The sequence below is a fragment of the Pongo abelii genome, chromosome 20 (genome assembly GCF_028885655.2).
Source record: "Pongo abelii isolate AG06213 chromosome 20, NHGRI_mPonAbe1-v2.0_pri, whole genome shotgun sequence".
Taxonomy (NCBI): domain Eukaryota; kingdom Metazoa; phylum Chordata; class Mammalia; order Primates; family Hominidae; genus Pongo; species Pongo abelii.
Window position 1 is genome coordinate 42,932,890 of NC_072005.2, and position 14,925 is coordinate 42,947,814.

The 14,925-nt window shown below is 39.0% G+C and overlaps 1 protein-coding gene and 1 long non-coding RNA gene across 6 annotated transcripts in view; one reads left to right on the forward strand and one right to left on the reverse strand.

Moving 5' to 3' along the window:
• Positions 1-2,991: 2,991 nt before the first annotated feature.
• LOC129051956 (uncharacterized) overlaps positions 2,992-14,925 on the forward strand; it is a 32,872-nt gene continuing 20,938 nt past the window's right edge. Inside the window, exon 1 of the long non-coding RNA XR_008516561.1 lies at positions 2,992-3,086. This is a non-coding gene — a long non-coding RNA (uncharacterized LOC129051956). The remainder of the gene's footprint in view (positions 3,087-14,925) is intronic.
• ZNF569 (zinc finger protein 569) overlaps positions 9,859-14,925 on the reverse strand; it is a 54,264-nt gene continuing 49,197 nt past the window's right edge. For all 5 annotated transcript variants that reach the window (XM_024236979.3, XM_054540276.2, XM_024236978.3 and 2 more), the window contains one exon: positions 9,859-13,134. In XM_024236979.3, coding sequence (XP_024092747.3) covers positions 11,312-13,134 — 1,823 coding nt within the window. In that variant the 3' untranslated portion in view covers positions 9,859-11,311. The remainder of the gene's footprint in view (positions 13,135-14,925) is intronic.

Genomic DNA, 14,925 nt, shown 5'->3' on the forward strand with positions numbered 1-14,925 from the left:
TAATCTGTGTTCTGTCGCTATGGATTTATTTATTTTAGGTATTTCATATAAACTGAATCATGCAATATGTAACCTTTTGTATACACCACCTTCTTTAGCATAATGTTTTGCAGCTTCATCCATGTTGTGGCGTTATGCATACTCCATTCTTTTTTATGGCTGAATAATATTCCATTGTATGAATTACCACAACTGGTAATTTTGTCTATTTGGTAACTTTCATCTATTTGGTAACCTGGTAACTTTATTCATCTTCTGTTGATGGACATCTGGGTTATTTCCACCTTTTGGCTATTGCAAATAGTGCTGCTATGAACATGTATGTGCATGTTCTTGTATTCAGTTCTTTTGGGTATAACCTAGGGGTAGAATTATTCAGTCATACGGTAATTCAATGTTTAGCTTTCTGAGGAACTGCCAAATCGTTTTCTACAGTGGCTGAACTATTTTACATTCCCACCAGCAATGTATCAGTTTTCCAATATCTTCACATCCTCACTAACACCCAGTTTCCTTTTTTTGAATATTGCCATTCTAGTAGATGTGAAGTGGTACCTTATTGTGGTTTTCATTTACATTTCACTAATGACTAATGAGGTCAAACATCTTTTCATATGCTTATTGGTCATTTGTATATCTTCTTTGGCTAGATGTCTACTCATGTCTTCTACCCAAAGTCTAATTTTGTTGTTTGTCTTTTCATTGTTGAGTCATAAAGAGATCTTAATATGTATTAGATAATAGACCTTTATCCTATACCAGATTTGCAAATATTTTCCTCCATCTTTAGGCTGTCTTTTTACTGTCTTCATAATGTCCTGTGATGCATCACAGTTTCTAATTTTTATGAAGTGCAGTTTAACAAATGAGATGTGAGCAAAAGGGATGAGTGTAATTTCTGGACTGCAACCCTAGAAAGCACTGTGCCTGCATCCTCTGCCCTCTCCTGCCCTACTGGCTGGGAGACGCTGAGAGTTTTAACATCCCCCTTTGCCCCAAAGATGGATACTACTCACTCTGGAAGGCAGAGCTATCCCACCAGCCCTGGACTGCTCAGCCCTAGATTCTTACACGAGGTACAAATAAATATATGGTATTCAGGTCATTGAATATGTATTTTGGGGTCTTTACTATATCAGCTTAACCTATACTCTAATTTTACAACTCCAGTGTGCCATACAAATAGTACCATTTTCTGGTTGTGCCATGATGAAGGCTGGGAAGCACTATGACCTGGACCATTTGTTGTTGGTCCCTTTTGCTGACCCTTCCTTCTCACTGCCATCAAGAGGGCAATCCTTTCCTCCACACCATCCAGGTAGTTAGCTTATAGTGGTCCCAAAGATAAAGGTCGAATACCCCAACTCTTGCCGAAAATTTGAGCATACGTTGGCCATAGGAAGCCATTGCCTTGCCTTGGGTAGCACCTGGGATAAAGGCTGGTGAGCCCTGGTGCTGGAAATCCCCAAATATGACCCCTCCCGGGGGCCCAACACGCATGAAAGACTGTACTTGCATCATGGGTTGTCCTGACATAGAGTTCCCTCTCCCTTCCTAGCTGGGAGTCAGGAGTTCCACCTCCTCCAAAGACAGACATTTTCATTGTTGTTCCCTCAAGTCCTCACGGTCTCTTTCGCCTGCTCTGGCTGGCTTGGGACAAAACTGAACCTCCCAGTTTAGCTTCCAGCCTCTGAGCTCCGTTATGATACAGTGAGCTGCCCAAATTAAGGTGAACTGCAGATCTAACTTCTTTGCTTGTCCGTCCCCTTGGACTTGCATCCCCAGAGCGCTCCTCTCCCAGGAGGAGCCTCCCACCCCTGGGGCTTCCTCACAGCAGCACCTTCGAGCTGAGGCGGTGGGCAGGAGGTCCTTGGAACCCTCCCTTCCTCCATCCGAAGAGCTTGTTCCTTTCCACTTCTGACTTCGGTGCCCTCCGCTCCTCCTCTCCCCGCATCGCCCCTTCCCTGTGCAGGGGCAGCGATTGGGGCCTCAGCCTTAGTTCTTGCAGCTGGACCCTGGGATGGTGCGGGGCTGTGGCTCTGGGAATTATCTTGGCCTGCACGCGGTTTGCATCATTGAGAGCACAGGCCTCGCCCTCCGAACTACAAGCCCCAAAGCCCTTCGCGCCGAGCGTTTCCCGCCTTTCGCCTGTCTCAAGTCATTGCCCAGAGGCCACTGCGGGACGGTCCTGCCTGGCCATGGAGCTGCGGCCCCCGTGTTCCCAGGGTGAACGAGCACGTGCGAGGCGGTGGTGCTTGTATCCGGGAGAACCAGGTAGGGCGGCTGCATGCTTCATAGAGGCCAGCCTGTGCCGACCGGGAGCTGTAGGACGGTCTGTGTCTGGGGCTGCTTATGGGTATTCGCGTGCGTCTGCCGATGCGTAGTCCGAGCCTGCTCACGAGAGCATGTGTGTGTCTTCTGTCTCGTGTTGCTATGAGGTTTGCATCTGTGTGGCTGGAATAGCTTGTTTGTGGGGGCCCGCGCTTGACCTGTGTGTGCGTTACTGTGTGTGTCTCAGGCAGGATTGTGACGGGTCGTGTGACTGTGACGCCATCATCAGGTTGGTGAGATGACGTGACCGCGTGCTGCCTATCAGTCTCTTGTATGTTCCTCCACCATCTGTCTTGACATTCAGCCTGTGATAGTCTATGGTCAGCTTCCATGCCTGGGAGGCCTTTTTGGCCAGCCACGTCTGGCTGTTAAATTGTGACAAAGTGGTATAAAGCACTGCTTGCACAGGGTCATGGATTAAAAGGGTAACGTCTGGGCCAGGCGCGGTGGCTCACGCCTGTAATCCCAGCACTTTAGGAGGCCGAGGCGGGCGGATCACGAGGTCAAGAGTTTGAGACCAGCCTGGCCAACATGCTGAAACCCCGTCTCTACTAAGAATACAAAAATTAGCCGGGCGTGGTGGCGGGCGCCTGTAGTCCCAGCTCCTTGGGAGGCTGAGGCAGGAGAATGGCGTGAACCCAGGAGGCGGAGCTTGCAGTGAGCCGAGATCGCGCCACTGCACTCCAGCCCTCCAGCCTGGGCGACAGAGCAAGACTCTGTCTCGGAAAAAAAGAAAAAAAAAAAAAAAAAAAAAGGTAACGTCTTCCGACAAGGGGTGTGGTATTACTTTTGCTGGATCACATGTCTTATCTACCTTTTTGGAGATAATTTGTATATAAGTAACACACACATATTATTTCTTTTTATAATAGGCCACCTTGTATTATTTTTAACCTCTCCCTCATATCATCACTCCCTCTGTTCCTCTCTTCCTGCAGAGGTAACCACTATAATAGATTAGAAAAGTATCCTTCCCATATATTTCCTTAGAATTTTAGTGCATATATCCCTAAACAATATTTTCTGGATTTCATTAATGCCAAAGTGTACATTTTAACATTCTGACATCAGAATACATCTTACGGTTGACAGTTTCATATTTTAATGATGTATTTCTTACTTGCACATGAAATAATAGTGTGTCAATAATTGATAACATCTTAGCATCCTTGAAATATAGTATTACTGTTTTGCCTGATTTTGAAATGTATTTAAGTATTATATAATATATATTCTTCTACAGCTTGCTTTTTACCTTCAACGTATTTATGCAATTTATTTGTGCTTGATATTTATAGCTTTGTTTATAAAACAATGGTAATTGTTTTATAAATAATCAATTTTCATTCTCCTGTTGGTAGATACTACAGTGTCGCTATAACACTGCTGTTAATGTGTGAAAGAGGTTTTATTGGTTCATACCTAGAAGTGAATTTTTTGGGACTTGGCGGTATAGGTGTCCTCAGCCTCACTAATATTGTTAGTTAACATTCCCACTATTAATGTATGAGTTCATTTTTCCATTTGATTCTTTCCCTCACCAATCCCTATTGTCAGGTGTTTTTTCCAAAGACTAATTTTTTTAGAGCAATTTTAGGTTCACAACAAAATTAGGCAGAAAGTACAGAGATTTTCCATATGCCTTCCCCCAAAACCTGGATGGCCTCCCCCATTCTCAACACCTCCCATCAGTGTGGTATATTTGTTATAACTGATGAATCTACGTTGATACATTGTTATCACTCAAAGTCCATAGAGTTCACTGTTGGTGTTGTACAGTCCATAGAGCATAAACCTGTAGCATAGAAGTTTTGGCATGCTCCCTGGGGCGAACCATAAGCCAAAGGGTGAGTGGGAGAGGGAAGAAAAAACTGAACCTGTCATAATCCCTATCACTCAGTGTTTTTAAGATAATCCTTTCCCCAAATTGTATTTTCATCTACACAAAACTATGCAGGGTCAATTCACGAGACTCACCACTTGCTCTACAGTATGATTTCCAATCTTTTAGTCAAAGGAAGCACAGGTCTCTGAGTCTGTTGAAGAGATTCAAATCCTAAACACAACTCAGCCTGGTTGTGGCCCTGGTCATTTTAATTTAATTTTTATATTCTCTCTCTCTTAAATAGACAGGGTCTCTCCCTCTCTTTTATTTTATTTTGTATATATATATATACATATTTTTATTATACTTTAAGTTCTAGGGTACATGTGCACAATGTGCAGGGTTTTTTTTTTAATTTTATTATTATACTTTAAGTTTTAGGGTACATGTGTACAACGTGCAGGTTTGTTACATATGTATACATGTGACATGTTGGTGTGCTGCACCCATTAACTCATCATTTAGCATTAGGCATATCTCCTAATGCTATCCCTCCCCTCTCCCCCAACCCCACAACAGTCCCCGGTGTGCGATGTTCCCCTTCCTGTGTATGTTACATATGTATACATGTGCCATGTTGGTGTGCTGCACCCACTAACTCGTCATTTACATTAGGTATATCTCCCAATGCTATCCCTCCCCCATCCCCCCACCCCACAACAGGCCCCTGTGTGTGATGTTCCCCTGCCTGTGTCCAAGTGTTCTCATTGTTCAAGTCCCACCTATGAGTGAGAACATGCAGTGTTTGTTTTTTTGTCCTCGCGATAGTTTGCTGAGAATGATGGTTTCCAGCTTCATCCATGTCCCTACAAAGGACATGAACTCATCATTTTTTAATGGCTCCATAGTATTCCATGGTGTATATGTGCCACATTTTCTTAATCCAGTCTATCATTGTTGGACATTTGGGTTGGTTCCAAGTCTTTGCTATTGTGAGTAGTGCTGCAATAAATATACGTGTGCATGTGTCTTTATAGCAGCATGATTTATAATCCTTTGGGTATATACCCAGTAATGGGATGGCTGGGTCAAACGATATTTCTAGTACTAGATCCCTGAGGAATTGCCACACTGTCTTCCACAACAGTCCCACCAACAGTGTAAAAGTGTTCCAATTTCTCCACATCCTCTCCAGCACCTGTTGTTTCCTGACTTTTTAATGATCGCCATTCTAACTGGTGTGAGATGGTATCTCATTGTGGTTTTGATTTGCATTTCTCTGATGGCCAGTGATGATGAGAATTTTTTCATGTGTCTGTTGGCTGCATAAATGTCTTCTTTTGAGAAGTGTCTGTTCATATCCTTCACCCACTTTTTGATGGGGTTGTTTTTTTCTTGTAAATTTGTTTGAGTTCGTTGTAGATTCTGGATATTAGCCCTTTGTCAGATGAGCAGATTGCAAAAATTTTCTCCCATTCTGTAGGTTGCCTGTTCACTCTGATGGTAGTTTCTTTTGCTGTGCAGAAGCTCTTTAGTTTAATTAGATCCCATTTGTCAATTTTGGCTTTTGTTGCCATTGCTTTTGGTGTTTTAACATGAAGTCCTTGCCCATGCCTGTGTCCTGAATGGTATTGCCTAGGTTTTCTTCTAGGGTTTTTATGGTTTTAGGTCTAACATTTAAGTCTTTAATCCATCTTCTCCCTCTCTTTTAAATAGAAACAGGGTCTCACTCTCTTGTCCAGGCTGGAGCGCAGTGGCATGACCATAGCTCACTGCAGCCTCGAACTCACCGAACTCCCAGCCTCTACTGATCCTTCCACTTCAGCCTCCCAAGTAGCTGGGACTACAGTTCTGCACCACCATGTCCAGCTATTTTTTTTTTTTAAATTTGTAGAGACAGGGTTTTGACTTGTTCAGGTTGGTCTTAAACTCCTGAGCTCAAGCAATCTTCCCACCTTGGCCTTTCAAAGTGCTGGGAATACGAGCGTGAGCCACCACGCTGGGACTCATTTAATTTTATAAAAGAGCATATATTCTACCACCCTATTCTACTGTTAGAATTTTATTAAAATTACCTATGTTCTTTTCATACCATAGATTAGACCTAAAATTGATTCCCACTTCACCCCCTACTGCTGCTTTGATTCCTGTTTCCCTGCACATACAATGGGCCACACCTGCAAAAATCACAAGGCTGACTTCAGGAACCAGTTTTGATCTTCACTGTTGTACCTTAAAATTTTTTTTAACTTTTATTTTAGATTCAGGGAGTACATGTACAGGTTTGTTACATGGATATATTGCATGATGCTGAGGTTTGGGGTACAAATGATCCTGTCACCCAGGTGGTGAGCATGGTACCCACTAGGTAGTTTTTTAGCCCTTACCCCACTCCATTCCTCCCCCCAGTAGTCCCCATTGTCTATTGTTCCCATCTTTATGTCCATGTGTACCCATGTAGTACCCTTATTAATTGTGTTGTGGAGCTTACACATGAGAAAGGGACTTTCTTGGATTCGTATACATGGCTCAAGAGAAAATGGTTGGAACTGATAGAGACCCTGCCAGGCCGGTAGCTCATGCCTGTAATCCCAGCACTTTGGGAGGCGAAGGCGGGTTAATCACTTGAGGTCGGGAGTTCGAGAACTGATAGAGACCTTAATTACCTGGTCGCTGTTTTTTCAACTGGGATTCCAGGAAGGAATCTCTGGTGAGATCCCACAGTATTCACAACTGATCATTCCTGCTGTTGGCTGATGGGAGCAAAGCTCCACCCAGATTACCTATCTCAATTAGGTTCTTTGAAATTCAGGCCACTTTAGGGATAAAAACAATGGAATTCTATCTGTACAAGTGACTGTTACTCTAGTATAGGGCAATCCCATTTCTCCTTTAAATATCATCTCTTTTTAAAAAATTTTTAGAGTCGGGGGTACATGTGCAGGTTACCTGGGTAATGTAACCTGTGATGCTGAGGTCTGGGGTACAAATGACCCTGCCACCCATGTACTGAGCACGATACCCACTGGTTACTTTTTCAATCCTTGCCCCCTTTTATGTTTTCATTGCCTCTTATGTTTTGGTCTTTTGATGATGGCTTAACTGATTTCCTCCCAGAAGTCAGCTTTAAAATCCCATTCCAGAAGCTTATTGACAATTTATAAAGCCAGAAAAGTAAAAAGAAAGCATATAGATAGGAAAGAACAAAATATAACTGGCCCCATTTGCAGATGATATTATTTTCTACATAGAAAATCTAAAGGAATTTACAAACAAGAACATCACAACACACACATCCAGTGAAGCAGTGAAGTTTAAATCTAATACATTTACAGGAGCTAAAAATTACAAAACAATGATTAAAACTGATGAACTCAAAGAAGACCTACATAAGACACATCTTGTGTTTATGGAGTGGAAGGCTCAGTATAGTAAAGACTTCCATTCTTCCACAATGAAATAAAGGCTTAATGCAATTTCTATCAAAATTTAAGCAGAGCTTTTGAAAACACAGACAGGCTAATCCAAAATTTATATGGAAGAGCAAAGAAAGTAGAATAGATAAATAAATTTTGAAAATGAATAATAGGTCAGGTGTGGTGGGCTCACGCCTGTAATTCCAGCATTTTGGGAGACCAAGGCCAGAGGATTCCTTGAACTCAAGAGTTTGAGACCAGCCTGGGCAACATGGCAAAACCATCTCTACTCAAAATACAAAAATTAGCTGAGTGTGGTGACACACACGTGTAGTCTCAGCTACTTGGCTGGGAGAATCATCTGATTCTGCAGTGAGCTATGACTGAACCATTGCACTCCAGCCTGGGCAACAGGAGTGAGACCCTGCCTCAAAAAAAAAAAAAAAAAAGAAAAAGAATAAAAAAAATGAGAGCAATCAGTATACAGCTATAGTAATCAAGACAGTGTGGCATTGATAGAGGGATAGATGCATAGATTTTTGGAAAAGAGCATTCAGAAACACAGAAGTAGGCCAAGCAATTCAATGGAGAAACAACTTTTTCAACAAATAGCATTGTAACAAGTAGACATCCAAAAAATGAACCTTGACCTAAATTTTATTCCTTATAAAAAGTTAACTCAAAATGTATCAGACTAATTTTCACATTCAGCTTTAAAATTTTGGTGTCTGAAATAAACTGAAAACAAAACTATTTTTAGAATGCAAGTAACTGACAAAGGATTTGTGTCTAGAATATATTATAACACAAAAAATAAGAAAAAAATCCATTATGAAAAAACTATAGAGATAGAGAATAGATTAGTAATTGCCAGGGGTTAGGGATGGGGAGTGAGGAGAGGACAGGAAGATGGGTGTGACTATAAATGGATAGAACAAGGGATCTTTGTGGTGTTATAAGTTTTATATATTGACTATTGGGAGTGGTAGTTACACTAATCTGTGCATGAGATAAAATTGTATAGAACTGTACAGACACATACACAAGTGCACATAAAACTGGTAATGTTTGTGGATTGTACCAATGTCAAATTTGGTTCTGTACTGTTATATAAGGTGTTACCATTAGGAGAAACGAGGTGTGGGGTACAAGGACTAAATAGTACTATATGGTATTATTTGTATAACTTCCTATAAATCCATAATTGTTTCCAAGAAAAACATTTTTTGAAGTTCCAGTAGAAAAAAACAGACTTAATATATGAATAGACTATTCACAGAAAATGAAATTGGAGGCAACATATTTGTTTTTTTGTTTTTTGAGATGGAGTCTCACTCTGTTGCCCAGGCTGGAATGCAGTGGCGTGATCTCGGCTCACTGCAACCTCTGCCTCCTGGGTTCAAGCGATTTTCGTGCCTCAGCCTCCCAAGTAGCTGGGATAAGAGGCGCACGCAACCACACCCAGCTAATTTCTGTATTTTTAGTTGAGATGGGGTTACACCATGTTGGCCAGGCTGCTCACAAACTCCTGACCTCAAGTGGTCCGCCTGCCTCAGCCTCCCAAAGTGCTGGGATGACAGGTGTGAGCCACCACTGCACCTGGCCACAACATAAATATTTGAAAGGCCTGAATATAAAACATCTGTGGAACAGAATGAAGTGATTTTTTCACATCCACTGGGCCCTTACCTGGCATACAGAAAATCACCAGCATCTGCATCCCTATTTATTGATCCAGAAACAAAGAAAAGCTTTGTTGAGATATATAGAAATTGCTTCTACTCTAATACCGATAACTATTCTTGGCTTGACATATTAGAATGTAAACTATATTTTACAGTATGCATGAATGGTCTCTTTCCCTCACTCCAAAACCAACCCAAATGAAGGTGGATTTCTTCCCCCAAATGGATAGCCAATTATCCCAATAATAAAATAATTGTTTTGTTTCTATACTCCTTTCAACTAGAAAAAAATTTGTTTAAAATTAAAAATTGGCCTCAAATAAATGCGAAAATACTGCTGATTTTATTATTCCAATTAACATGAAGAGACAGTAAACAAAATAATACCTTGTCAGGTATGTTTTGTGTAAAGAGAATCTTCTATAAATGCTAGTATCTGATCAAGAATAAAAATCCATTTTAAAATTATTTCTCCAGGCCCAGGTTTCTCCCACCCATTTGATTCTTATTTTTGAGAAATTAGGAAAATAAAAGCAAGAAAAAACAATTTTAAAAACCCATATAATTAATTTGGACAACTAGATTTGTCACCACTGTCATATTTGCTTTCACTCTTTTATTAAAGAAATATTACAGATAAATATAACAACTCCCACCAAACCTTTCCCACATCCCGAAAGGCAACCAAGTTGTATATGGATCCGTGACCAATACACAGTACTGTTCTTTGCAAGATCTTATTCAATTATACAAATGTTATACTGTGTTCCTTTGTGCATTTTAATTTTTTCTCTCAATATTATATATGGTAATCTATCCATATAACTATAGGTAGATTTTCTTTCTAAATTCTGTATTTTATCACAGAAATGAGCACACTTATTCATCTATTCCACATTTATAAAAATTTGTTATATCCAATTTTGGGCAATACAAACCATGATTCAGGAACACAGTGATACATATCTCTTTGTGTACATTTGCGGGTGCCTGTGAGGCCAATACACCAAAATTCAATGGACTATTCCATGTCTGTGTTTTTTAAAGAAATCTTGTTACCCTAAAGTAATAGATTCTACTTTCATCATAGTTTTAGAATTTTGCTTTTTATATTCTGGTCTTTAGTAGGATTTTATTTTTGTATATGATATAAAGTAGAAAGCTAAAATTTTTCTCCTATGAACCTTCCATTTATTAAATAAGCCATTCATTCCCCAATGATTTCAATAGCACTGTCATACACAGAATTCCTGTATCTTCTTGGATTTTTGTATGAATGCTCACTATCTTACTACTGCTTGATTTATTCACTCGGTAATACATTGTTTAAATGACAACAGCTTTAAATAAGTATATGATATATCTAATAATAGAGTGTGTCTTCTCTATTTGCTTTGTCAAGTTTGTTTCAGCTATTTGTGTTTCTTTACTTTTCCACATAAAATTTTTGGATAAGTTTGTGAAGTTCCTTAAAATAAAACTGATGTAAACTTCAGAAGTATATTAAACTTAGTGATTTGGGAGAGAAATTATATTTTTACAATGTCTTTTCAGACAAAATATCATTTTTCAGGTGTTCTTTTGTGCCTTTCAACATGTTTTATAACTTGATAAAGACCTCAATTCATTGTTGTGTTTATTCTTAGGTTTTTCTATCAACACATTTTCCAATTAACTATTTCTTGTATAAAAGTTATTTTTATAGTTCTTCATTGATACTTGTTTTCCCAATCTTGTTTTCCTTACTTAATACATTGGCTAGGAGCTCAAGTATCGGGTTGTTATGCTGACAGCAGATACCTTGTTTCAGATTTCAATGAGAATGCTGATTAAATATTATCAATAATATGTCTGCTGAAAGTTTCTGATAATCAGCTTTTTCATTATATAATTTGTCACCCTGGAAGAATTCTCTAATGTTTCATAAATTTGTGGCTTTTTCAGAAGGCTATCCCACATTCACAGTTTTCTACTCTGGAAGTGATCATGTAATGTGCAATGAGGTGTTAATTCCTTCAGATGGCCTTGCCATATTCATAATATTCATAGGGTTTCTAATGAGTATGAATTCTCTGGTGTCTAACAAGGTGTGACTTTTGGCTGAAAGCCTTGCCACACTCAATACAGTGATAGGGCTTCTCACCTGTATGTTTTCTCATATGAAGGGTAAGAGATGAGATTTGAGAGAAGGCTTTTCCACATTTACTACAGTCGAAGGGTTTCTCACCTGTATGTCCTCGTATATGTATAGTAAGGGATGAGCTTTGGGAGAAGGCTTTTCCACATTTATTACATTCATAGGGTTTTTCACCTGTATGGCCTCTCATGTGCACAATAAGGGAAGTTCTTTGAGAGAAGGCTTTCCCACATTCATTACATACATAGGGCTTCTCACCTGTGTGACTTCTCATATGTAAATTAAGCAGTGAGCACTGAGAGAAGGCTTTACCACATTTATCACATTCATAAGGCTTTTCCCCTGTATGACTTCTCAAATGAAGGGTAAGGGATGCAATTTGAGAGAAGGCTTTACCACATTCATTACAATCATAAGGTTTCTCTCCAGTATGAACTTTTTGATGTGTAATGAAGTTTTGCTTTTGGCTGAAGGCTTTACCACATTCATTGCATTCATAGGGCTTCTCTCCAGAATGAATTTTTTCATGAGCAATGAGATTTGATTTCTGGCTAAAGGCTTTCCCACATTCCTTACATATATAGGGTTTTTCCCCAGTATGAATTCTCTGGTGTCTAACAAGGTTTGACATCTGTATAAAAGCTTTCCCACATTCATTACACTCATAAGGTTTCTCTCTAGTATGGATTTTCTGGTGTGTAATGAAGTTTTTCTTGTGGCTGAAGGCTTTTCTGCATTCCTTACATTCATAGGGTTTCTCACCAGTGTGACTTCTCATATGTACAGTAAGGGCTGAGCTTTGAGAGAAGGCTTTTCCACACTCATTACATTCATAGGGTTTTTCACCTGTATGAATTCTAACATGTATAATAAGCATGGAAAACTGAGAGAAGGCTTTACCACATTTATCACATTTATAAGGTTTTTCTCCTGTATGACTCCTCATATGAAGAGCAAGGGATGCAATTCGAGGGAAGGCTTTACCACATTCATTACATGCATAAGGTTTCTCCCCAGTATGAACTTTCTGATGTGCAATGAGGCTTTGCTTCTGGCTGAAGGCTTTTCCACACTCATTACATTCATAAGGTTTCTCTCCAGTATGAATTTTTTCGTGATCAATAAGATTTGATTTCTGGCTGAAGGACTTCTCACATTCCTTACATGCATAGGGCTTCTCTCCAGTATGAATTCTTTGATGTCTAATGAGATTTGACATTTTAATGAAAGCTTTACCACATTCATTACATTTGTAAGACTGCTCCCTACTGTGAATTTTATAATGTTTAATAAGTTTTTCCTTGTGACTGAAGGCTTTTCTACAGTTACTACATTCATAGGGCTTCTCTCCAGTATGAATTCTCAGATGTCTGATGAGGTCCAAAGTCTGATTGAAGCCTTTTCCACAATGATTACACTTAAAGGGGGTAATGACAAAATGGGATGAGCTATTACCATATGATTTCACAGGTTCATTATATTCACAATGTTCCTTTCTTATAAGGCATTTCACATTATTATGACAGTCAAAATTATGTTCTAAACACTTTCCAAATAAGTCATACTTATAGAGATTGTGTCTGGAAGGGAAAAAATCAGAGTTCAGAGGAAATACATTTGCAAATTTCTTTTGACATTCATTGCCTTTTTCTTCAGTCAGTGTTTTCTGGAATTTAACTTCAACTTGTCTCAAAAGTCTGTCCTGGTTTTTCTGATGCTCATCAACTCCCCATATTTCTCCTAAAACAGATTGCAAATAAATATCACTTACAAATTTTTTTCCAATATTGTAATATGAAGAACATTTTGAAAAATATGCAATTATGGGACTGATTATTGGTTTAAGCTCTACTCTCCCACTATTAAAACATTTTCAAGTGCATATATCTCTTATCTCTGAAGTTTTGAGAAGGAAATTCAGGAAAGGAAATACGAGTAGAGGCATATATTTATAAATACAAATAGCTTTGATTGCTTTAAAAAAGGATCTGATAGAAAACAAATAGGTAAATAAATAGGAAATGCAGAATGTACAAATGAAGTAAGAAGAAATAATGATAGAGAAAAAACAAAAACAGGAAGCTAAAAACTATAAGATCATTTTGCAGGACTCTATTAAAATACATTTTTATAATCTAAACACTTTTCTGGATTGTAAATTACCAACACTGACTCTACAAGATGCAAAAAACTTATCTAAACCAATTTCCATAAAATGAAAAGAAATATGAAAAGTAATTCCCTAAAACAAAAAGGAAAAACCCAGAGATCCACATGAAAATTCTAACAGATTTTAAAGGACAACTCCTATGTTGTCTAAAATGTTGTGAAAGAAAAAAGACAAAAATTCCCAATGTTTTTGTGTATGAAACATATATTAATACCAAAACCTGACAAAGATGACACACTAAAAAAGCAAACTATCCAATTTCATTTATGAAAACCATTGTAAAAATTCTATGTAAAACATCAAAATGACCCAAAAGGAAAAAAGTGACCCAGAAGTACATTAAATATAAAATACATCATATTTGAGTTGAGTACGTTTTTTCCAGGGATACGTTTCAATAATATAAAGTATATTACTATAAGTAAATAAATTAATGAAAAATGTCAAGTAATGACATTTGAAAAAATGAAAAAATCAAGTAATCATTTCTGTAAATATTAAGATCATAAAACTCAACATCTATTTTTCACTAAAAAATCCTTTATATAAAATAGGAACAAATAACATTTAATTTGAGAATAAAGTACAGTACAGCCCAAACACCAGCACTTTACTTAATGGAAAACATCCAGAAGCATTCACATTAAAGTCAGAAATAAGAAAAGATGAGTTGTCACCATTCATTGCAGTACTAGGTAGTACAATTAAATTAGAGAAATAAATCAGAGGTATGAAAATTAAGAGGTCGGGCGCGGTGCCTCATGCCTGTAATCCCACCCAGCACTTTGGGAGGCCGAGGTGGGCGGATCGCGAGGTCAGGAGATCGAGACCATCCTGGCTAACACAGTGAAACCCCGTCTCTACTAAAAATACAAAAAAAAAAAAAAAAAAAAAAAAATTAGCCAGGCGTGGTGGCAGGCGCCTGTAGTCTCAGCTACTTGGGAGGCTGAGGCAGGAGAATGGTGTGAACCTGGGAGGTGGAGGTTGCAGTGAGCCAAGGTCACACCACTGCACTCCAGCCTGAGCGACAGAGTGAGACTCTGTCTCAAAAGAAAAAAGAAAAAAAAAAAATTAAGAAAAGAGTTGCCCCTCTTTTCTTAATTAAAAGGCGTGAGTGCAGTGGCTCACACCTGTAATCCTAGCACTTTGGGAGGCTGAGGCAAACAGATCTCTTGAGCCCGGGAGTTCAAGACCAGACTGAGCAACATGGCAAAACCCCACCTCTACAAAAGATACAAAAATTAGCTGGGTGTAGTGGTGCACGCCTGTAGTCCCAGCTACTAGGGAGGCTGAGATGGGAGCGTCACCTAAGCCCAGGAGGTTAAGGTTGCAGTGAGCGGAGATCACCACTGCTGTCTAGC